The following is a 25,752-nucleotide window of genomic DNA, read 5'->3' on the forward strand; positions in this document are numbered from 1 at the left end:
TGGTGATCTTGTACACAAGCTAAATGCTATCCCTACGACTTCCCATTGTCTGGATAATGCCAGCATCAGCATGAGTTCTATGCTAGAATTTTGAACAACGTAGGCCATCATTTGAGAAGTTCACGTTATGATATTTTTCCTTTAGCAAGCCCCAGGTTGGCCTTATATATAAAATAAGGCCTGGTACAGTTTCCTTGGAGCTAGCAAGGCAGTAGCTTTTGCAGGAGGTCGTTTGGATATGAATGCAGCGAGCCTGTGTCACTGGAACACAGATTTCAATCAGAGCCATACCCATAAAATACTCCCAAAGTCTGGATGCAATGAAACAGGAGAAGGATCCCGTTTGCCTTGGTCTCAGACCACAGTCCCCTGTCATCTACTGCCCTTGTCTTCCTTTGTGATTTCTTCCCACAGCCTTCTAGTGGGACACTTGCCACCGTAAGCTGTTTTTAATGCTCCTGGGGTAAATGGATTCCATTGATTTTGGCGATTGTGTAATAATGAAAGACCGAAGCAGACTGTTTATCCAATGCTAAAACACTGGTTTATGGATTTTGAGTGAATTAACTCATTAAAATGTAGCATCATCCCATCTGCTAGGAAAGTCCATCTGCGCTGTGAAGGAAACCAAAGCCCAAAACGTCGAAGCGACTTTCTCAAGGACCAGGCTGTTAAAGTGACAGAAGCAGAGGCCAAGGTCTAGGGTGCAAAGTTGCAAACCTGGGCTCTGAACTCATTCATCCTTTGCTTCTTATCAGCATGAGCTAGAATTAAAACAGACAGACAGACAAACAAGCAAATCTCATCATTTTTCCTAGGCTTGTCCCCTTACCTCAGACTCCTTAGTATCGGGATTGCATCAGTGGCTGGTTTACAGAGAATGCTTACGAATATTCTTCATGGAATACTTCATTCACCCCACTTATTCTATAGACTTTCCCCTAGAGATCCATTTTCCAAAACAAAAGAAAAAACAAAGTAGATGAAAAATGTTTAAAAAAAGATATTATAACGTAGTCTTTTTAGGTCCTCCGCAACCCCCTCCCCCATCATTCATCTAGTCAAATGTGACAAGCTAGATTTAGAGATTTTGACATCTGGGTACCAAATTGGGACTCCACTCCACAAGGCCATCAGCAGTAAAAGGAGCATATGGTCTATCCCTGCATCCTTTAATGAGCAGAATTCCGCCACACATGTAATGCTTTAAACAGTTATCAGAAAAGACAGGTATAGAAAAGAGAGACTTTGGCGATGAAATAGCAGTTTGAAAAGTCAGTGGCATCTCAAGCGAAGCCTTTGAGAACTTTTGCAGAATATGTATTGAATAACACTTACGGAAACAATGAGTCTAACTTCCAGATGTGGAGACACAAACGGTTGGAAATCTTGTGAAGTTTATGGTGGGGCACGGATAGAGTATGGCGTATCAGGTCTAATGTGTTTTGGTCTTTTTTTCTTCTCTAACCAGAACTCAGAATGTATTATAAGCCTCTTATATTTTCCTCATTAGCTATGGATTACAGCCACCAAGCAAGGGGTGAGAGCTGGAACATTCTTTTGGTCTGTGTAAGTTACCTTTATTTTGTCAATGTTTATAAAATTACAGTTATGGTTCGATTTATGAAACATCAAATTTGATCAACTTCATTTCAGCTAAATGTAAACATGTCAAGTTAATGAGAGTTTATTAATTCAAAAATAACTTTTCAGGTATTTTTTTTTCCTCAAAGGTTCTTTCTCTGTCTTTTCTTCTTCCCCTTTTCACTCTCTCTTCCTTCTCTCTCTTCTTTCTTGTCCCACCCTTTAGTTAAGGATGATTTTCTCTTAGACCTACTCTTTAGATCTTTTATCTTGCTAACCTTTAGTTTGGCAGCTTTTCACCCAGGAGTGTTTATTTCTCTTAGACTATTGCTGTAGTTTCTCCCATCACTCTATAAATATACTGAAAACTACCGTGTTTATTTTGTTTATATTTATTTTGCTTCCCAACTTTAAACACATTGTGTAGGCTCAGGAAGTTGGGAAGCTGATGGAATGGTCTAGAGTCTGGAAGTTCTCCACAGTAGACCTGGGTAGGGGAAGCCTCCATTTTTACCCTGTTTCCCACCCAAAATTTCAAATTTCCTCAGTAAGAAAATGGAACGGCTTATCACTGCTGAAGTAACTGGGGATTAATAATTGATGTTTTCAGGCTTTCAAATGAAATTTACCTGATAAAGCTGTCAGCATGTTGATTATTTTCAAGGCTCCTTGAATGATAAAAGGGGTCTGGTTCGACCTTTATGGGGACTTTATTCCTGGTGTGTTCTTTCCACTGTTTTGTTTTTTTCTAACTACCTAAGGCTGTTTCCATAGCTGCTTTTTTACGCTTTTACGAAAACTCTGGACTGTTCTGCTAGCAGCAGTGTGCTGAGGGAGATCAATCATGGTTAAAGATGGATCCAGAGCGATGCTTTCTGTAGACTCCCAAATTCAGGGACAGAGGTCAGATTCAGATTCAGATTTAGAGGGTCCAGTTAAAATTGTTTTGGGTGACCTGAAGCTAAGACAGTGTCAATTTAGAGAGGCGTTTTTATCTCTTCTCTTTTAAAGAGGTCTCTGAGTTCAGGGATAAGTCCAGCCATGATAAAAATTGATGCAGCTTAATGTAAGTGACTTGTCATTTACCTAGTTAGTCTTCCACGGCTCAGGTTTTAACCCTTGGCTTTCACCGATGTATGTGGGAATTCTGCTGTGCGACTCCTTCGCCTAGCAGAGCGGAGAGGACCGATCAACATAATTAATACTTAGTCCGCACCCTTACCCCCCTGGGATTGTTGCAAAGCTTCCTTGAAAAGGCCTAGTGTTGTGGCTTTGAATGACGGTTTTCTCCACCCATTTTGAAACCACTTATAATAAGGTGGCTTTTGTGTACTCCCGAGATGCCTTGGCTTCTCTAACTATTCTTTTATCTCTGTGTCCTGGAAGTGAGTGGGCTCATTTACTCCCAGTCCTCACCCCTTTGAAGCTTTTTTATGGCTTTGTAAAATATGATCGGGCTTCTCATTTTTACAGGGAATATATATCAAGGGTATCTGCATAGAGTCCATTTTGAAAAATTTTAAATTTAAATAAAACCAGATTCAAACCATAGGTTTAGACTTTAAAGGTCACCCTTTAAGCATGGCTCTTCATTGCAGTCTAGAATTTTATTCCTGCATCTTAGATGATAGTATTTCATTTCAAAATCATCCCCAGCTGATACTGTATTTCATTCCTTTGTTTCAATTCATTCTCAGAGGCAGTAATTCCCATTGTATACTAGTGTTTAGACTGAATACAATTTAGGTTGGCTACTTATGAGGCTACTGACCTTGATATGACTGAGCATCTCAGCAAATCGATGTTCTCATCTTTAAGAAGGAATTATCAAAGGGCACTGTGAAGACAGATCAAGTTATCTTTTTTAGAGAGCTTTATTGGTACAGAGAGAATAGTCAATAACCAGCATTTTTTTTAAAAAAAATTCTCATTTCTTTAAACACTGACTAAACAATGTAGCCTCTTATCACTACCTACCTCATTTAGTCTTTCATTTCTGGTTTTCAGTTTTCTTTTTTGTGACTCTGTCTTATGTACTTGGTCTCCAGGTTAATTCTTTTTCAATCAGTGCTGCTGAAGTCAATGACACATGCCCTATTTTCCTTGCTGCTTAGATACTTGCTGCTCTTATTCGTAATTCTTTGCCCTGTATTTGAAACACTAATAGCTAAGGACTAAAGGACCATTTTTTTTTTTAAATCTGTGAGGTTATTTCCAAAACACATAGACTACTTTAGAGACCACCTTGCCCAATTCCTTGGTTACAACATTAGGACTTAGAATTGTTAACACTAAAGACAGACACTGGGACCTCCCAAGTCTTTGCTGTAGCACACACAACACTGGGCGAGGGCAGGGGGAATGGTTACTCAAGGAATGATAAAATGATCCTCTGTTTTTCCGTCCCAAGCAGAGGGAGATGACTCCTCTACCGTCATTCTTTAGATGGGAGAATCTTGTATCTTCGCTTTCATATACAGGCCTCAATCACATGTACCCATGAATGGACGTACCCTTTCTATAGACCTAGAAGTCCAGTACATGATTATGTAAACTAGAATTTTTCTTTTTTAATATAACATTTTATTAACTTTTAACTCCTTCATAATTTTATATATTGGATGGTATTAACTCCCCACTCTCTCTCCATCTTCTCCCAGATCCACACCTCTCTTCCCCCACCTGCCCAACTTAATGTCTTTTTTTGTTTCTTTTTTTTTTTTTGTTTTTCGAGACAGGGTTTCTCTGTAGCTTTTGGTTCCTGTCCTGGAACTATCTCTTGTAGACCAGGCTGGCCTCAAACTCACAGAGATCCGCCTGCCTCTGCCTCCCGAGTGCTGGGATTAAAGGCGTGCGCCACCAACGCCTGGCTTCTTAATGTCTTTTTTAAAAAACCTACCTACCAAGTCCCCTTGATGCTGTTATGCTGCCCTTGTCCTCATAGATGTGGAGCTTTCCAGCCTGGCTGACCTACCAGAGGCCACAACCTCAAAGAGAACTGGCTAGCTCCCTCAGAATCTGTCAGTTTTCAGATTAAGAGTGGAGACTCTTTCCCCTCCATACTAGAACATTGATTGGCTTGATCTTATAAAATTAGCATTTTCCTAAACTCTTTCTCTGAGCCAGGAACTGTTTTAAACTGCTTTCCATATATTATCTCTTGGAAACCTTCCAATAACCTTATAAACAGGTACCGCTACCAGCATTTTGCAGGGGCATCAAAAGACAGGTACCTTGCCAAAATCTCATCACCAGTGCTTACGGGAATTAGGATTCAAACCCAGGCATTCTGCCCTCCAGGCTGGTGTCTTTGATTCTCTAGAGCTGGTCATGCGCCTCATGCAGCAAGGGTGTTCAAGGGCAGGCATTCTTAACTTCACACATCTTCTCTCTCCTTGCATTTCTCCATTGACATCAGGAGGGGTTCATCAGAGTCCATATATGTGCTGTGACACCACTCACACAAAAGCAAGCAGCTTTCAGGTAACACGAACGGGCCGAGGCATTGGTTCTTTTTGTATATAAGTTAGGAAAGAATTCAAAACCTGCCATTAAAATTATTTTGTTTGGATACAATAGATTCCTAAGGTTAAAGGATTAAATTTCTTAAGTGATTAACCTGACTTTGCTTAGTCTATTTCTATTTCACTCGTAGAACATAATAAGCTAGGCCACACTTATTCAATGTCATGGGGGATATGACACACACTTATTCAGTGTCATTGGGATATGTTTAGGGCAGGGCTTATTTTACAGTAAGCGTGGTTTTCTAGTCCTGGAGAACATCTCTCGATAGAGAGGTGGTGTCAGATCCTGAGAGGAGAGCCAAGTGGAGCTATTGGGATAGGCAGTGGTGGCAGGCATAGTCACTGACCATGTTTGTGGGGACTTATCTTTCTCCCAGCCCTCTTGCTGATGTTGCCCAGAGTAGAGGTCTAAATGGTCCACCCAATAATTTCCCTCACCACGATGAAACTAGTATTACTTTGGATTCATCTTGAATTTGCCTCCATGGCCTGATCTTAAAGCAGAAGAACATTTTGTATTCTTTGTTGGGAAAAAAAAAGCAACAACAACAAGTGATTCTTTCTCAAGTCAAAATATTGCTTAGCTTGCGAACCTTGTAACGGCACTCAGCCCAGGATGCCCTCCTGTGTTAGCCAAGAGCCCCTTATGCTATTGCCAGGCCTAGGGTAATTATGTTCAACAGAGGAATGGTGACTTAGACACAAAAGCCTTTGTGGATGAAGATTATACCCCTTTTGTCAGTCTCGTAATTATATGTGCCTGCTCTTGACAGCAGAGCTAGAAGCAAGAAGAAAATGTCAAGAGTCCCTTCACTAACCCATTATTTTAAAGAGGAGAAACTTGAAGTTTGGGGTTAGATAATGCTTTCAAAGTTATAGCTATTTGGAGGTGGATGGATATCTAACTGTGATCATTGATAAAATAAGATTTATTTTTAGTTTTGAAAATTTTTTTAAACATTTGCTATATGTTAGGTACTTTGCGTGCTCTGTCCCTGCTTTATTTCACTCCACTCTACAACTGGTGTGCAATATTCTTTGTTGTGATCACTGTCATTCTGATGGGCAAACAGAGGCTCAGACAGGTCTGGAGGCTTTGAGATCTGCAGAAGTCAGATTGCCAGCAAGAGGTGGATGCTGGAAGCCTTCTGCCACAGCAAAGGGCTTGACCCATCGAACAACACTGGTTTTAAAGCCATGGTCCTTTTAGCTTGTAGCACAGTTTCTGATCAGCAAGATAGGTCCTTTGCTTTGGTCATGAATCAGAGTTTCCAGTCCAATCATTCATAAAAGGGGTTGAGCAATAAACGAGGTTAGGGGTGGAAATGAGAGTTTAAACACTAATTCCAAAGAGGGCCCTTCGTTGCAATGAAGTGGAAACAGATGGCGGGGAAGAGAGAGCGCACTGGCCTGGGCGTTAAGAGCAACCACTTTTGGGGCTTGGGTTTGTGGAACTGCAACCTAAGGATTTGCTTTATTTTTATGCCCTTACAGGACCATCCCTCATGAGCGGAGAATCTTAACCATCCTGCAATGGCTTTCATTGCCAGACAATGAGAGGTATCTGTCTGTTCTCCTCTGTCCTTTTCTTTCTTCGGTTAAATTTCCATCTTGGGCTCAATACTAGAATGGACTGTGACGTAGAAGCACAGCCAGGGACTGATGTTATTAAAAGTCTTGTGGTTATTAAGCTTTATGTTTTAAGAAGTTTTGAGTTTCTGGGGGCCATTTTCAATAAACTGCTGACTCCAGCTGTTAATCTTGGTGGCTTCAGTGGACCGAAGGCTTTGATAAAGGAATCCAGCAGCAGCAGCAGCAGCTCGAGGGTTGAAAGGCATGAAGACTGAGTATCCCCTGAACACAGTCAGTTCTCTCAGTCTGCAGATTGTGTGGCCTGTGGCAATGATCACCGTATTCTGCTATCGAAGGATCAGAGTCCCCAGTGATGCTCAATCTTTTTTTTTTTTCATTGTGCCTTTTAATCCTTTGAAGTGAAGCCTGCAGTTTCCCCAGTGGGGAGCAGTGGGGGGGGGCGGGGTAGGGTGGTAGGTGAGGAAGTAATGAAGGTAAGATTTTCCATGGTGACACTAATAGTGGGCGGGAGGCTAGCCAAACTTGAAGGATTTTGCTTTTAAATTAATTTTTTTTAGACCAACATTCAGAGTGACGGGCTTCATCATGGCATTTGCATATGTGTAATCATGAACTATCATGTTTTGCCTCCTTTATTTCCGTCCCACTGCCTTCCTGTGCTCTCGACCTTCCTGTGCCCTTGAAGGTTTATTTATTTATTTTTAATGTATGTGCTGTAGGTTGCTCTATGTAGCTTGGCTTTGACTCTGGTTCTGATTTTCCCACAGGCCCTCAGTTTATGCCTTCTATTCTGAGCAGCCCGATTTCTCTGGACACAAATATGGCCCTTTTGGCCCTGAGGTTAGTAGTTTATCATCTGCCTGAGGAGAACCCATCTTCCTAGGCCACCGAATTTCCAAAACCTTACTTCAGGATTTGCGCAAAGTCTGGGAGTTTTCAAACCTACAAGACATAAATAATATCAAATCATATCAGGACCAGAAACAAAAACAAATCAAAACAACGAAAACTTAAATATACTTGTTTCTCTTACAGGAACTTCCTTTCAGATTGCTTGGTATAAAAACATATCCTAAACGTGGTATTATGGGGAACAGGTTGGGGGGACTTTCAGCCATGAAGGTATTAGTGGAATCATGTGAAGGATTTGGCCACCCGTGGGATAGGACAGAGGGATCTATGAAATCTCTGGGATGCAAGATCTCACAACTGGAGTTTAACAGCTTTAAAATGCTTACATAGTTCTTTGAGGGGAAGTTATTTTAGCCTGAGCATGTGTGATTAACCTGACATGCGGCATAGCAGAGAAACATTTTGTGGGGTATTTGGACATATGTGTTCGTAGTGTGGAACCATATGCACTCCCGAAGGTAAACTGAGTTCTTAAATGAGAGAGATGCTCCATTGGAGGCCTGTGACTAGTGGAGCTGGTGGCACCCTGGTCACACTTGCCATTTCAGTAGAAGACAATCTGTTTGTAGGGTACAGATCACTGTGACGTCACGTGCAGGAAATGATTGTCTGTTACTGTTTTTCATTCATCTGCGATGGAATTCTTTCTAACATTTCAGGATAGATCACTTGAAACATGATCAAAGTCTACAAGTCAGAATCTTAAAATATTTTAGATTTTTTTCTATTTTTTTCCCCATGGGTCACAGAGGTTACCACAACAACGGGAAACTTGATTTGAGCTGAGGAAATTATTTTAAAAAGCCTTTGTTGGTGGGTGCTGTGTACCTGGAAGCCCGTGATGACACAGCGGCTCTAACCAAATTCACCGTGTTCAGCACACGGATGTCAGAGATGCGACAAACGTGTCTTGATTCAAGCAGCTTTAAACAAATTGCTCTATGTCTAAACAAAGGCAGGGAATATGAAGAAGCCATAAGGATTTTTGAATGCTTTAACATCAATTCGGTGTTTGGTCATTTTTTTTTTTTTAAGCACTAGAGACTAGTAACTATGTGAACCCATTCATAGTTGGTTTTGAATCACGGAAGTCTTTTAAATCCTGGGCTCGTTTATCCTTTTGATGTTCCAGCATTATTGCGTTATTATGAAACACAAATGATAAAACAAGATAGAGATCTGCACACACGAGACACAAAAAGTCAGGATGGCTGTTTTATCTTTGGGAAGATTTTTTTTTAAGTTAATCTAAAATGAACTAACAGAACCAGATTTTATTAAAATGAAAAAAAATCCACCCCACTAAACACCTAACTAGTTCCATGTGCTCTATTAAAAAGTCAACTTTGTCTGGATAATATCCTTCAAAAGAAAAAAAAAACAGGAATTGATATTGATATGGCCACTCTTCTGAAAGTTGAGACCAGTGCTTAAAGATGTTTGGGGCTGTTTCAGTTCCTTGGCAAATGAAGGATTTGTGTTAGATTCCCAGACCTTCTTCCCACAGAACCACCTAAGCTTCCCTGCCACAGAAGAGTGGATGAGTGAAGCCACCTATCAATAACTATGTTCAAATTACAGGAAGCATCATCTATGTGGCAAGAGCTGGCTCTTAACAATACACATGAATTATCACACATTTGATACCTTAAATCATATGGCTTAGCAGGAAGTGTTCTTTCCCAGGGACATCTCTGGGTTGGTGAGGTGTGTGGTTTCGTTACAGCTACCTTGTGAAAGCAGGTATATTTTGAGTAAGAAACAACCCAGTTGTTCTGAAGTGCTGAGCAATGGCTAAGTGAAGCAAAATGTAGAATGCTTTAATTTGGTATAATGATGGTTTCTATGTCCATAATTGCTTATACACATACAAGCCTTTTCTCCCCATAGTATTTTTGCACTAAGAAAATACTTGTAAGTATTCTCATTGTGTTCTTTTCAGTATTAATACTGCTTGCAACTGGCGTTTTCTTCCCTATCTGTTGGGTAAACATTATTAATTGCATATCTTAGAATATATGATAGCCTGCTCACATTTTTCTCATAAAGAAAAGGACATTTTCAAATTTTTAACTATCTTTTGTTTTGTTTTGAGACAGGGGTTCTCTGTGTAACAGCCCTGACTGTCCCGAAACTCACTTTGTAGACCAGGGTGACCTCGAACTCACAGAGATCTGCCTGCCTCTACCTTCCAAGTGCTGGGCTTAAAGGTGTGAGCCACCACCACACCCAGCTCTACTATTTTTCATATGGTTCTAGTTACTTCTACTGAACTCAAGACAAAATGGCTTTGTGCTTTTAAAATAAAACCAAAGCAAGCCAGTCAAACCTTTCTTGAGTCATAAGTGTGAATGGCTTATATACATGCTTATCATAAACACATAAATGTACATTTAAATGTATATATATATATATGTACATATACACAGTCATGTGTCCTCATAGATCTTAAGTATGCATGAGAGCACTATACACTAGGGGAAAGGTTATTTTTTAAAAATGCATACCATTTTATAAATAATAAGAAAACACTTGCACTTGAAATTTAATCGGAATAATTTTAACTAGAAAAAAAGCTATACGGCACAGTAAGAGAAATTCAACTGAAGTTTGTGGTTTGTTTGCTTAATAGTTGGGCACACTTGTTTTTCGGGGTGAGTCTCAAGAGCTGTTAACTGAGACGGCCAAACACTGGGCTAGCAGTTTCGAGAAATGGCATGCTGCTCCTGGTTTCCTAGTGTAATGGTGAATGTTCAAAAATACGCTTGCTTTTGATTATTGGCACAATCTTTTTTCTCTTTGACCTCTGCTTCCTCTGTGACCTCTTGTTCGGCTGCTCTTCTGGGCCTAGAGGCAGAGCTTTGGCTGGCTGGTCCCTACCTTCAGATGGGAAAGAATCCTTCTGAAAAGCAGGGACGATCGCACCCCCCTCCCCCATCCTTTGAATAACCTCAGGCTAAAACTTCTAAATTCAGGCTGAAGTATGGCTGGTCAGTGAAAAAAAAAACTTAGCTTTCGTCTACCTCTAACATTTGAAGAAAGAGAAACATGCCTTTGTAATGACTGGATGAAAACTCAGTTGGCTTAAACTCCGTTCCTTCTGCTCCTCTAACCTGCTGCAATTGGAAGGGTTCTCTCTGGGCGTCTTTGGAATGTTGGCGTCTTTTGCAAATGGCCTAGAGTTTGATGGGTAGATTTGAGCGCTGGCGGAATGTACTCGGTGACCATGACATGGAAAAAAAAAACCTCTTCCTTTTCCTGCTCTTCTCATGGAGATTTGCCTAAACTAGAAGCATTAAAAGCAAAGCAAAGCAAAGTCTACGGGGCTGTGACTTTGGACTGCTCTGCCCGAGAGAGAGGGTAAGACAGAAGAGAGGTGCTCTTGCAGCCGCTCGCTTGCCCTGGGAATGGAGCAACCGCATGGCAGTTGTTCCCCTTGGTGACACTAACGCTGTTCGTCTTTCTGCCCCTGCCTGCATCCCCAATGGCTCTTGGAACAGTCCTGCCAAGAGATAAGGTAGCTAGGTAGACGTCAGGGCCTGCTGCTTTGATTCACCTTGCACCATCAGCAAATCAGGGGCTGGTTTTCTCCAGCACCGGGGCCTCTTCCTTCAGTTGGTGGTTAGATGTTACCGCTCTCTGGATTTCCAGACAATAGGGAATCACTGTTGCCTCAGACAGGGAGCCAGCTTCCCGTAGCAAGACTCTGAGTGGAGCCTTTCTTCATCTCTCTACCGTGATGAAGAAATCTCAGTCATTTTTCCTAGTTTGAATTTTCAAAGAGGATTTCTAAACACGCAGTCCTGTGCTCCTCTTTCCTGCTGAAAGTTCTGATGTGTACGAATTCATTCAGGACCCATGAGGACTGTTTATTATTTCTGTTTCATTTTGTCCTTGGTTGAACATGCAAGCTGAGAGCCCTCTGATATATTTGGTAGTGTGACCAGATAGACATCCATCAGTCACTGAATTGGAACCACCTACACGAACCTCATTGTCATCTTGAGGTGACCAAGTGACTTTGACTCTGGTTACAAGCTAGTATTTTATGTACAGAGAGCTTTCTGTAACCAAGGGATAGTCTGTTTATAGCCCGGGAGTCATCCGGCTTGCCTAATGTCACTTGCAGATGTATCCAAACACGGGCTTTTCAGCCCAAAGCACCTACATGACTAGATCCTCTGAAATCATATCCTGTGGTCAGCAATGAAGCTGGGACCACACTGAGACCCAGGTCAGAGGCTTCTCTCTATAGAGGGCCCTGAATCCCATCCCATCCCAATGTGTTCTCCCATAAGGAGAACTTAGTGTTTCTATCTCAGACTCTGCTGACCCCAGATGGGAAAGTGTGAGCTTTACCACCTGGCCCAGGGGGACAGACGACTTCTGAGTGCAGACATCTCTATCCGCCAGCACAGGAGTGTAGTTATGGCTCACCTCTTACTCCGGCTAAGAGACCTAAGAGGAAAGTTGCCCCTAAGAGGAGACAGGAAAGACCAGTTTCTCCTCCAAAGAAAAGAAGAAGGAAATTGCATAGGACGGATCATTATGCAGCCGAAGCTCGTCAGGACAAAGTAAGTTGATCTGCTGTTCCAAACCTCTGTGGCGGGCAGGTCTGCCTTTGGTACCTTGGTTTGAAAACAGTCTGGGTAAGGTTTCGGAAAACTGCTGCGGTCCTTGGCTTTGAGTCCCGGGCCATCTGGTCCATCAGGGGTTAACGGTGATGTGAAGACATCTTGAACTCTCCTTACAACAGGAAAAAAATAAAGGAGTCTTTTATCCTCTTTAAAGTTAGTTGAGTCCACATGGATGTTGCCATTTAAGCTGGAGGAACAGCTTGGAGGGCTGTTGTTTCTGCTTGAAAAAAAAAAAAAACCTCACTGTGGCTTGTGGTGCTGCCTCTTGAGAAGATTCTCAGAAGGTAGTGGGGTGTGGTTTTCTTTTTCTACAAGAATGTAGATTAGAAGTCGATAGAATGCTGACTTACGTGAGTGGTGTCTACTTTCTGAGACCAGCAGAGGTCTTTGTGGCCAGGAGAATAGTTGAGACAGCAGGAAAGAGAAAATGATGGGCAGACAGGGCGTCATGTTTTTCTCAGAGTGATAGCAATGAGATTTACTTTTACCAGTTACATTCAAAAGAACCTTCTGCTTATTCATTTGAAGGTTTCCCTAAAGCCTTCAAATTCCTCTGAGGCATACTCTTCTTTATGAACCTGATTGCTAAGAAGTAGGTTCTGGATTTTACCTGACTTGTCCCATGGAATAAGGGAAAATAGCTCCGAGCCAAGGAGAGACATGTGTTATGTATTTCGTGTTTCCATGTCTAGACACGGATCTTGGAGGACAGTGTGTGTTTCTCAGACAAATACAGCTTAGACTCACATCTGTTAGTGCCTTCAGGTTTTGCGGCACACCTCATCCTGCAGCTCTCAGTTGTGATTCGGAATGCTGACGCCTGTCATGAAGAGAAAAGGCTGCCGTCTCGTTTCACGAATGAAACGATACAAGGAAAGGTCTCGAATCACCTGAGAAGATTCAAATGGCAGAGGCCATGATGTACTTGATTGGAATTGATGCTCAGGTCTCTTGTTTTCATCTTGGTTATCTTGGATGTATGTGTGTGTTTGTTATCGAAGTTGTAAAAGTCACCTAAACTATGAGGCTTCATAAAAATCTTTTCGTTTCATCGTCAGATGAGTCTAGGGAGGCGATCCGACGTACGCGTGGGTGCTCAGTACTCCTGTTGAAGATACAGTGGGAGATGGTGGATTAAGTTTCTTGGGCTTTGGAAAGGTTCCTCGGAGAAGGATCGGGAGTTTGTATTTCATTAGTCTAAACAGAACACATTCTGTGGTTCGTTTTTGTTTGTTAGGATTCTTGTTGATTCTTATTTAATCTATTTGTAAAGAGGAGGTTGAGAAGTGGTAACCTGCCCTTAGGACAGCTTCATTTGCAGGCAGTTGGTTGCTCTCTAAGGTCGGCATTTAGGGTCTCTGGAACAGGGGATGAATCCTATTTTATTAATGATGTCCTAATTCATTTCCCAGGAAAAGGTGATGGTTTTAATCTCTAAATTCAGTGCTTTGTGAATCCCTCAGCGCCTCTCTCTCTCTCTCTCTCTCTCTCTTTCTTTCTCTCTCTCTCGACATAGTTCAAAGTTGGGTGATTTTACACAGGGAACAAGGGTTCCCACTCTCTGTCTGACTGTCTGTTCAGTCCTTTCCTCCTTTCCTTCCTTCCTTCCTTCCTTCCTTCCTTCCTTCCTTCCTTCCCTCCCTCCCTCCCTCCCTCCCCCCTCTCTCTTTCTTTCTTTTCCTATTCACTCTTAAAACTGTTGGACTTGAAGACTGCGTTTACATTTTAGAAAAGCCATTTTGCGCCTCAAAAGGATTTGCCTCAGCAATTTGTGATATTTTCACATCAAAATCTTTCCAAAGGGATGGGATCAGGAGAGATTTTTTTTCTTCCATTAAAAAAGGGTGTAGAAAATAGTGGGGAAATATTCCCTAGACAAAACTCTGCCTCTGGGCCGGAAGTTTTCTTTCCAGAATGTTCTAAGGGTAGAAGATCTATGGAAATCGAAAGGTAAAAAATACATAAATAAGTTTGTGAGGACTAACTTGCTTTTTACAGATGACAAATCCCCTGAGGGAGATTGACAAAACCGTGGGGCAGTTAATGGATGGACTGAAACAGCTCAAACTACATCGGTGTGTGAATGTTATCTTTGTTGGAGACCACGGTAAGGCTTCATTTCTATTCTTTGTTATTAAGATAGAAGTTTTGCAGGGTGGTGGTAGCACAGCCCTTTAATCCCAACACTCTGGAGGCAGAGGTAGGTGGATCTCTGTGGTTTGAGACCACCCTGGTCTACAGAATGAATTCTAGGATAGCCAGGGCTACACAGAGTAACCCTGTCTCAAACAAACAAACAAAAAAATAATAGAAATTTCCTAGGGTGCCGAGAAAAGGAATTGTTGCTCTCAGAATCCAAGGTTCTGTTCTTAATTTCTTTCTTTCTTTCTTTCTTTCTTTCTTTCTTTCTTTCTTTCTTTCTTTCTTTCTTTCTTTTTAATTACTTCAGGATAGGGAAAGAAGTTAGGTCATGATACAACAGTTAGAGAGACCCAGATATTTCTGCATTCTCATGTTCTTTGTAGGAGAGGCCTTTCTGCAAAACTCTGTCTTCTATTGCAATGTTGCAGACATCTGATACATGATGTTAATGACTTCCTCCAGGACTTCCACATAGCAGGTGATAGTCTCTTGCCTCTGTGAAGTCAAATGGTTTCCTGGCGTTCTCAGGGGGAGTTCAAAGCCTCAAGATAGAACACCATTAAGAGAAAGAAGTAGTGTAGGAAGTGGCCTGCTCTCCCTCCCTTTTTTCTTCACACACACACACACACACACACACACACACACACACACACACACACACATTCAACCATCTGCCTAATTCCTTCCAGATCCAACTCAATCTTCCTCAACTCCTCCCATCCTTATATCCTATTTTTTTTTTTTAAAATAAGCCACTAAAGTGCAGTTTAAGCTACCCATATATTTATGACTCTGGGGCCATCTGTTGGAACATGGTAGACTTACCAGGGCACACATCCTTAAAGAAAACCAACTTTCTAGGACTCATCCACTGTCAAAAGCTCTTCAGTTAGAATGGAGGCTCACGATTCCTTCTCCATTTCATCATGGGTGTTGACTGTCTTCATCTGGCCCAGGCCATCGCAGGTGCTGTGAGTTCATCAGTGCAGTGTGGTCCTGTTATGTCCAGAAGACACTGTTTCTCTCTTGCCTCAGCTCCAGTCTCTAGCTTTCATGCTCTTTTCACCCTGCAATGGTCACTGAGCCTCGGAGAAAGAGACATGATATAGATGTTCCGTTTATGGCTGAGCACGCCACAGATACTTTCTTGCGTTTTGACAAGTTGTGAGTTTCTGCATTAACTGTTGTCCATTGCACAAAGAAAACACCCTGATGAGATCTGAAAGCTGCATTATCCTTATGACTATAGAAACACAACTCTAGAGGGTAGTTGGATACTTATGTCCTCTTAGCTGAATAATAATAGTAGGCCTTGTAAGACACTTGTAAGTAGGGGCTTGTAAGTTCATCAGCCATGTATTCTTGGCCACATTTACACTACTAGACGTGTGCTTCCTCTTATAGAGTGGGTCTGAAACCCAAGCAGAGAGTGATTGGTTACCCACATCACATTTATGCCATGATTACACCCCAAGGGGCATCTTGCCACACTGGTCATTGCCATTCATTGGGTTCACAGCTAAGCAAGACTGTTTGACTCTATCTCAACAGCCTACATAGCACCTTCCAATACTATGCAATCTAGCTAGCTGCATATTCACTACTACTAACTTGATTTTCAGAGATCAGTACTTTTCATAGACATGCAGACTCAGTTCTAGAGGGTGCCACCTATGTTCTGAAACTATCAAACTGTGAACTATAATAACCACCTTGGTATTTGGGGCTGTTCCATCTAGTAGGTCTAGTAGAGCATTTAAAAAAAAGTTCCAAAGTGATTGACTTCTTCACAGTTCTGTTATTACTAGTTAGTGAGTCTCCTCAGTCATATTTTGCTCCTTGAAATTTTATATCCAGAGCGTTCTAGAAGATCTGAGAAACTGGGCAAGGGGTGGGGGTTTGCGGGCGCTAACTTGTTTCCCTGAGTGGATTAAATGACACCCTCTGTAAGATCATTCTCTACGAGTCTGGCTTAGTGGAAAGCTGCAGACAGGGTGGAAATTGGGAGCTTGTGACACACTAAATTCAATTTAAGTTGCCCAGAAGTGTGGGGAGCATTTACTCACAAGCTGGAGGCAGACATCTAAGAAGCAGATGGTCCTAGTGTGTCACATGTCGGAGCACCATAAAGGTCACACACAATCTCAATGAACCCTCTCTCAATGTAAAGATGGCCAGAACGAATGGAACCATTGGTTCTGGGAAGCCAGGGTACCTCTTTTTTGGAAGGCATCTTGCCTAGCATTTCAGGCAGGCCCTGGGCTTTGACGGAATGGATTTCTGTGGAGCTCAGGTTGCACCATGACTCTTACACAATCTGCCTCTGCGAATCTCAGTTCCTTCATCTGCAGAGTGAAAACATGGACTCCACATTCCACACAGGGGACATCAGTCTGGAGGGAAGGGAAGGAGGTAGATTCTAGAGATATCCTGGGCCCATTTGCCTGATGCTCTCTGCAACCTAGGGAGATTGCTCAGAGTTGGAACTACAGAAGATGTAATGGAGGGATAAAAGATGCTTTCCATCTTCTGTTCATCTGTGTGTGGAGATTTTTCCCTTTCTGGAGTAACGGTTTACTAGAACTCACAGCTGTTCATTATTTTAATGTTTTCATGTTGAAAGTTTCAGTGTTAAAAGAAAACACATGCTGGGTGGTGGCGGTGCAGGCCTTTAATCCCAGCACTCAGGAGGCAGAGGCAGGAGGATCTCTTTGAGCTTGAGGTCAGCCTGGTCTACAGAGAGAGTTCCAGGACAGCTAAAACTACACAGAGAAACCCTGTCCTGGAAAAAAAAATAGAAAAGACTTTTTTAAAAAATGCAATATGATTGTGTTATATGTTTTACTCCTTTGTGCTAGTTGATATTAAAAACTAAAAGAGAGTCAGTGAGATTGTTCAGTGAGGAAAAGTGTGTGCCGGGTGACTTGAGTTAGTCCATGGGACCCGTGAAAGGGTGCAAAGGGGACTGGGTCCATCGAGCTGTGCTCTGACCTCCCCATGTGTGCTGCAGAGCCGCCCATGATGTCTGCCCAACAGCAGTAAAAAAAAATCTAGACAGAGAAGAAGAGACAGAGCCAGGATCACCAGAAATGGTAACTGGAATTTTACCAGATCTGGACCACTCTGGATTACATTATTTTAAACCCTTAAGATCCTCTATAGAATCACTTATTTTCCATCTTAGAGGCTATTACTGTACTAGATTGTAGAAGGCGGTGCAGTGGTCTCTCCTGGTCCCAGGAGAAATCTATGACTCCTAGAATATGTCTGCCATGGCAATTGGCACTCTTCTGATACACCTGTCTGCCTTTTCTGATACACTTGTAATTATAAGATACAATTTAAGAAATTAGCAACAATCACTAGTGATAAAATACATCAGTTAGGAGAGCATGCTGTAAAAAGTTATATGAATGTGATCTCTCTTAACTACTGTGCAGACACACTGGCTAAAAGTATGACTTACGTCTTGAGCAGAATGGAACAGGGTAGCAATCAGTTTCATTATGCAATTTAGAATAGCAGTTTCAAGTTTGTAAGTCATTGGTTTTTGGAATCTCCCATTGATATGTTTTGGGTTGTTGCTAACCAGATAACTAGAACTTCAGAGAAGTTCCGCTGTTCTGGGTCAACATGGGAATTCTAAAAAAATGTTAATAAAGATTTCTATGAAATTTAGCTCTCTAAAGTGGCTAGAGTTTATAATCTAAAGATTTAAATTAGTTTTCAAGATGTTGAAAATCTCCCTAGAAGGCAGAAAACAAATTTGAGGGTGGGAAAGAATATTGGTTGGTTAAAAAAAAAAATCCCTCACTCGACCTTTTCTGTGCGGCAGATGCTAACTTCCGGTTCTAATTATGTTGTCTACGACCTGTTTTTGCGCATTATTTTGTTTTTCATTTTGGGTGGCCATTTGAACTGACTTTGTTTTTCTGTCCCTCGTTTCTTGCTGCCATTATTGTCAGCCACACCCAAGGCCAACAGTGAAGATAGGGTGAGGAGCTGCGGCTCTATCCTTAAGAATGGGGATATACTAGACAGAAGAAGAACAGGAAGTGGCATAATTTAAATATGTGTGGCATAATTTAAATATGTGTGTACGTGTGCGTGTGTGCTTGTGTGTGTGTGCATGCGTGTGCGCTTGTGTGTGCACGCATATGTGTGTGTGTGTGTGTGTGTGTGTGTGTGTGTGTGTGTGAGCGTATGTTTCTGTGCAGGCAGAGACCAGAGGTGTCAGATCCCCGTGGGGCTGGAGTTAACAGGCACTTGTAATCTCCTTGACAAGCAGTCTAAAAATTGACCTCTAGTCCCCTGCAAGAATGCTATGCACTTTTAAGCACAGATCCGTCTTCCCAGCCCTAGAAATGATATTTTGTAAAGGAGAAGGAAAAGCGCTTATAATTCCAGTCATTTATGCCACTCTCTCCCTAATCCTGAAGCAATAGGGTCTACTTTTGTTTTTTGTTTTTTGTTTTTTTTTTTATGATGAGTGATAAACAACTTGTTGGCATTAGTAGTTTCCCATGTTTTGATTTCTAGAAATGTTTAACATCTTTCCTATTTAGTATTGCTGGAAAGTTATAAATAAATACTTTCTGGTATAAAAGTTGCTCATTGTATACTGAGGAGAACAGCTTAAATGTGATTATAAAGAACTTTACAGATGTGGAATGACCTCCGGTGACCTGAGGACCACCTTACTGCCTTCCACACCTTATCTGTGTCCCTCTGTTCATACAGGGACCTCAGATTCACAGTCACACCTTTCTCTGCCACAACCATTGGCCTCCATTTTTAGGTGGGAACATAGACTTTACTGTTCATTCTGCCCATCCTTGTGATCTAAGACAGAGGCCGTAAACACATGCTGAAAACTCCACCTACCCCGTGACCTGCCTGAGCACTGTGCTCACCTTCCAGTCTCCCCTCTGCCCCCTCCATTGAGTACAGATCCTAGGCTTTCACAAGCTCAATAGGACCTATTTTTAAAAAATAAATAGTTTTCTTTTTAAGATTTTATTTATTTATTTATTTATTTATTTATTTATTTATTTATTTATTTTAACTAAATTTTATTTTACATACCAACCACAGCTTCCCCTCCCTCCTCTTCTTCTGTTCCCTCTCCCCAAGGAATGAATATTGTTTATAATGAATGTCAATAGCTTGTGTTTTTCAAGCACTCTTATATTTATTTATGTATTTATTTATTGTGTGCCTATGAGATGAGAGAGAGAGAGAGAGAGAAAGTAGCACTCATGAGGAGGTCAGAATGTAATTTGTGGTAGTCTGTCATTTCCCTATGCCATAATAGGCTTCAAGGGTCAAACTCAGGTAGTCAGGCTCAGGGACAAGCACGCTCACCCACTGAGTCATCTCCCTGGCCCTCAAACATGACTTTTTTGTCTTTCTGTTCTTGCTCAATAACTCAAAATAATAATTGAGGTGACATATTTCCAACCTGTATGTGAGATGGTATGGTTAGATGAAAATATTTGGAGGAAGATTATAAAGATACATCTTTAAAATGTCATTTCAAAACCATCTCCAAGGTGAAGTTCCGTCTTATTAAGTTGCTATGATCTAATTAGAGCAATGTTGGAATGTCACCTCCAGTGTCTGTCTGGGTGTTTTAGGATTTCAACTTTAATACTGTTTGACAGCGCTGTGTGTATGTGTGTTTTTCTGTCCCCGTAGGAATGGAAGACGTGACCTGTGACAGAACCGAGTTCTTGAGCAACTATCTGACTAACGTGGATGATATTACTTTAGTTCCTGGAACGCTAGGAAGAATTCGATCCAAATTTAGCAATAATCCTAAATGTAAGTTGGTTCTTCAAATATTAAGTAGTTCAACTTATAACGGAAAAGGTAAAGGCTTGTTCTCTGAAGCTAGAGAAATTCTAGTTGGGCTTCAGTTTTTCTCATCTGATGATGAAGACTTGTAATCTATGAAGACTCTTGCAAACATTAACCAATGTGTAATTGGTTAACTAGACAGGAACCAAGAGCACAGAGCATCAATGACTGAACATTTGCTCTTATTTTTATCATATAGAAATTGCACTTAATTTGAAGCATGTTTACAATATAAATATCTATTTATAGGGGTGAGTTTTCTGGCATCAAGGACAGACTGGTCCCTCTGGTGAAGATAGAGTTTCACAGTTGACAGAACGAACATGTATAGCTTCAAGTTCTCTAGTACCTCCAGGCTCTTTCCTTTTCTCAAAGTGCACATGGGAGGAAACATACTACATTCTTAGAGTGTTAACTATTCTAAAAAATTGGAAATTCAAAAAACCTAGAAGTATGAGTCTTTGTTTGAACCTGTTTTGCATGTTGAGGGTGTGATATGCCACTAACACAAACTTTCAGTCTGTCTCACTGCCATCTAGATTTTGAAAACCATGTGGATCCTCTTTTAAATTCTTAAAAATCTTTTTTTTTCATTGTATATATTAATGGTGCATGGCATTATGTCACATAGGGCATTTTCATATGAGCCTACATTCTACGTTTCTAAATATATATAGTTTTACTTCAGACATGCTACGTTAAAATAGAACGTTCAGAATAATAAACCACTGACATCAAGCCCAAAGCTTTGGAAACTTAAATTTTTCCTAAGCTATGTTCCTAAGTCAACACAAATGGGATGTATTCCAGAATGTTGTGAAATCAACAAAATATTGGTGTTTCTTACTTTTTTTCCATGTCCCTTTCTGTCCTTTGTAGCCCCAGCACCTTTGCTCCCTTGGACTGGATACAAGCCTTCACCTCTTTATTTAAGCCCTTGGGTTTGAAGGTTCATTTCTTTATTTCAAAAAGCATTTCTGACATCTGTAAATGTAACGGGGAAACTGCGTAGATGAGCTTGTTGGGGACCTTTGGGATCACAATACCAATAATGAAATATTTGTGCTCTCCATTCATTTGGGGAGAGACAGTGAGGTGGGCAATGAAGAATACAAGGGTGGCCTTATGCTGCTGTTCGCTTTGCAGCTCCTCCAGGTTCTCATTGAGACAATGGACAAGCCTCTTCAGCACTGTGGCTCAGCTTCCTCAGGCATAGACTAAGGGTTGTGGGATGATTGAATGAGAGAGTGTGTAAATGTAATTTCGTTGTGTTTAATCTGTAGTCAAAGCTCTGTGTTGAATACAAAGATGTGGTGTTGGCTTTATCATTGTCTCAGATGAATACGAACACAATTTTATTAAGTCCCTGCAGTATCCTTGTGTGATATATATTGCCATTCTATTTATGGGCAGTAGAAGTCAAGGGCAGAAAAAGGGTTGAAGGAACTGGCTCAGAGGTGGCAGTAAATGGCAGAGAGGGCTAGGGTTAGAACCTGGATTTGCTGATTCTTTTTTAAAAACTTCAATTATATCTATTTATTGTGTTTATAAGTATATATGTATAGATATACAACAATGCCATTTGCCATCGCCTCTGTGTGGAGATTAGAGGACAGAAAATTTGTGGGAATTAGTTTTTCCCTCTAACATTTTGGTCCTGGGAATAAAACTCAGGTTGTCAGGCATGGTGGCAAGTATTTTACTGGCTGAACCATCTGGCCAACCCCACTTTCTGATCCTTAATTCTCACTCAAAATGGTCTGGGTAGGATGAAGTGATCAGTAAAAGCGGAAGGACTGGTATTTCCTAAGAATTTTCTGGGATGTGCCTAAGGATGAGATTGTTCCATGTTGTTAATTCTTTAAACCAGCAGTTCTCGACCTGTGGGTCACAACCCTCTTTGCAAACCTCAATCTCCAAAAATACACTGCGATTCATAACAGTGGTAAAATTACAGTTATGAAGAAGCAACAAAAATAAGTTTATGAGTTGCATCAACATGAGGAACTGCATTAAAGGGTTGCAGCATTAGGAGAGTTGAGACCACGGCTCTCACCTATCAAAGAACAAGGGTTTATTCTGTTTAGTCTCTGGAAAGACTGTGATTCACAAGGCCAATGAGTGCAGAAGTACGGGGTGTGGCTGGCTCACTGGGACCTTGTGCTGTGCTCCTTTGTGCAAGATCCTACACCTTCTAAAACCACTTGGCTGAGTGAGACCTCTGATAGCCCCTGTATCCTGGCATCCTTACGAACGATCAGACAGAAATGCCCCAAAGCTCTCAGAGAGAAATAGGTGCACAGTATGGACTCAGTTATTATTACCGTGATTGCTTGCTTTCCGTGAAATGCTGCTCTTAAATAAAACCTAAGTAGAATGGAATCAACGCTTTTCCCTTTGGATTTCAAAGCTTTAGGACTAAGTTTCTGAAGACAGTATTTAGCGTGTGCATGTGTATACTTTGAGGGAACCCGCATTTTCCTCAAATATGAACAATTGTTTGATTGTTTATTGGGTGCTTACTAAGCACCAAGCCCTGGGGATTACAGCCGCGAAGGATATGCACAAGCCTAGCTCCGCTGATGTTTCTGCCCCTGGGAGGCCTGCCCTGGGAAAGCCGGATCTCCCCTGAGTACTGCTTTTCCTCTTCTGATTCTATAATGACAGATTGAGGCAAACCTCTTCTTTTAAAAAAACAAAACAAAACCCAAGTGGCCTACAATCTCTTTTTCCGCACAGTCTGTACCGAGGGGCACCCCGACAATAATATCCAGCACACACGCACACCCATCATTTACATAGTTGTACTTTAAGCTAGTTTGAGTGTAGGCTGAAATAGTCTTTGTCTCCTGGTTGTGAAAAAGGAAAAAGAAAGGCAGTACACACTTGAGCCTGCAGCTGGAAAGGAGTGCTCACCTATGTAATTAGACCTCTGATGTCACCACAGAAACAGCTCGCTTGCTGCCTTAGGAAACTCATCTTGCAGCAAAGGGTTGCTTGTTCCAAAACCTTGCAGAGAAACAGGAAATGACGATAATAAAAGACCCCTGAAAAGGACCAGCTCAGTTCCTGACATGTAATCGCACACAAACTCAAGTGGGTGCTGCACAGGACTTGGCTGGGAAAGGTTGAAGCAGGTTACCTGGCGGTCCCCCTGTGCTGCGGGAGGAGGACCGACTTCCCTTCTAGGTGAAAAGCCCTGCATCTTGCAGGGCAGATTGCTGCAGCATGCGAGCCACTTGTTGCCCACCCTGTCGCTGAAGTATTAAACACCTGCACTCAATTATGCATTCGTTCAAAACGACACTGAATGGGGTGGAAGCGTTAAGTCTCTTTCTGTAAAAATCACTTCTCTTCATAATTACGTTTTGATACCTTTCTCCCTTTCTTTGCACAGATGACCCTAAAGCCATTATTGCTAATCTTACGGTAAGTGTTGCAAACTGCTAGGCCTCTGCCCTTGGAGCAGCTGCGACATGCTCACCTTCCCATGTTTGCCTTCCCTGTGGGTGGTTAGGAACAATTTCCTCACTGACCTGCGGTCCTGTGTATTTGTTTCCCCTAAGCTTTCAAAACTTCTGGCCCGTGGTCAACTGTAGACTCCCCAGTGGTCTTGGTGATGACACAAACTGAGGCTTTGTTCTTCCTATTAAGCTCAGAAGTATTTGCTCATAATTAATCAGCTCTTCACTCACTCTGAAACAGATCTGTCCTCATCTTAAATGCCCCCTCCATCCCGCAGGCAGAGACTTCAAAGTTCTTGAACACCCCATCAGATAGGCCTGTATGCCTCTTCTGCTCTCTTCCCACTCCTCCCTCTCCTTGACTTGAGGCAAGTGGGAAAAGCCTTGAGTTTGGAACCACCCACAGTTTTGGGCTCAAGAGTCAGGAATTTATCTCAAAAATACCCCAGGTTCTCTGATAACCTCTGATCTCTTTCTATAACTGTCTACCTCCCCTGGAACCTATTTGCTTGCAGCATAAATTATTTAATAGGGGATAGCAAATTCCATTTACTCACTAACTATCTTCTTGTTGGACTAACACTGCCTTCAACTCTCAGGACACAGACTAGCTAAGCATTTTTTTTTTTTTTTGGTAGAAAACATCCCTCTGTAACACCAATATACACTTGTATTTCAGTGTAAAAAACCAGATCAGCACTTTAAGCCTTACATGAAACAGCACCTTCCCAAACGTTTGCACTATGCCAACAACAGGAGAATCGAGGATATCCATCTGTTGGTGGATCGTAGATGGCACATTGCAAGGTAAAATGGGGAGCCTGTGTCTGTCTTTTCAAGCACTTTCCTGTCATCTGGAAACCCTTTGGTTCTTGGTCTTTATTAACAAAAATCTGGATTGGAAATAATCTCATTTGGAAATTTTTTCATAGTAAATAATCTATGAGACGAGAAATAATACATCTCAAGTTGCTGGGTCTTTTCTCATAAATTTCTGTGCCCAAGTTTTATGGAGACAGTCTAGATTTTTTTTTTTCTGCTTGAACAACTCGAAATACAACTAAGGCCTTGCTGATGTGGTCTTGGTTGACATGATTGCCTATAGCTGTGTTTGTAGAAAGTCCCTGGAAATGTTAGTCTTGAAACCTCTGTTGCTGTGGACATGTTTTATATTGCTTAAAACACAACTGATGTCTGCCTTCTGAACTCCAGAAGGCTCTCCCAGATCATGAGAATCAACCACCCTTTGCTTTGGGATCTGATGCAGAGCCGGGACTTCTGCCACTTCTAAAGAGTCAATGACTGCAGATTTAGTCATTTTTAGAAAGATCTAGAAGTAGAGTATTCTCATGCATTTTTTGCTTTAACTCTGACCTTAAGACAAGCCTATGAATATGCTTATAGTACTAATTGAATAACTATGCTGGATACTTGAGCTGGGCAGTAGTTTATAATAGTTAATGGCTAAACATGGGATGATAATGAAAAACGTTAGTCTTCTAGGAGCTTTGTCTCCACATGAAACACTTGGACATTTAATCTACTATAACTGTAAAAGACCAAATAGTTAAATATGTAGGATTCCGCAAAGACAGATATGAAACCCAGAAATCATTGGAACCATGTAAAACAGACGGGATTCCACGTAAAAACGTTATATAGATGTGGCCAAAATATCTTGGCTGACTATGTCCTCTGTCGTGGCACCTAGGGAAAGAAAAAACGATGCAGCTGTCTAGTTTATATGAAAAACCTGTGTCTTGGAGCAGAAATTAAGTGAAAGATGACACTAATTGAGCAAGCAAGGCAGGTGCTAACTCTTTTGAAATTCACTCTTGTGTTGTTGAGTTATTACACACATGTATCACTATTCTAAATCCAAGTTACTCTTGGGTGGAAACCTACTCATTAGATTTCTTTGTTTTCCCAAGCATTAGTCTTCACTGATATGTACCCTGCCTGTAGTTAGGCAATACTTGAATTATTAAGCATCAAAATTTTGGGTGGTAGAACAGATCACAAAACAGTTCTGTA

At 41.4% G+C, this 25,752-nt stretch overlaps 1 protein-coding gene across 5 annotated transcripts in view; it reads left to right on the top strand.

The window, feature by feature from the left end:
* Enpp2 (ectonucleotide pyrophosphatase/phosphodiesterase 2) overlaps positions 1-25,752 on the top strand; it is a 110,015-nt gene that overhangs the window by 58,986 nt on the left and 25,277 nt on the right. For all 5 annotated transcript variants that reach the window (XM_026785953.1, XM_005360517.1, XM_005360518.1 and 2 more), the window contains exons 9-15: positions 1,514-1,569; positions 6,606-6,671; positions 7,472-7,544; positions 14,252-14,360; positions 20,093-20,218; positions 23,652-23,683; positions 24,398-24,525. In XM_026785953.1, the coding sequence (XP_026641754.1) occupies positions 1,514-1,569; positions 6,606-6,671; positions 7,472-7,544; positions 14,252-14,360; positions 20,093-20,218; positions 23,652-23,683; positions 24,398-24,525 (590 nt within the window). The remainder of the gene's footprint in view (positions 1-1,513; positions 1,570-6,605; positions 6,672-7,471; positions 7,545-14,251; positions 14,361-20,092; positions 20,219-23,651; positions 23,684-24,397; positions 24,526-25,752) is intronic.

The sequence above is a fragment of the Microtus ochrogaster genome, linkage group LG3 (genome assembly GCF_000317375.1).
Source record: "Microtus ochrogaster isolate Prairie Vole_2 linkage group LG3, MicOch1.0, whole genome shotgun sequence".
Classification (NCBI taxonomy): Eukaryota; Metazoa; Chordata; class Mammalia; order Rodentia; family Cricetidae; genus Microtus; species Microtus ochrogaster.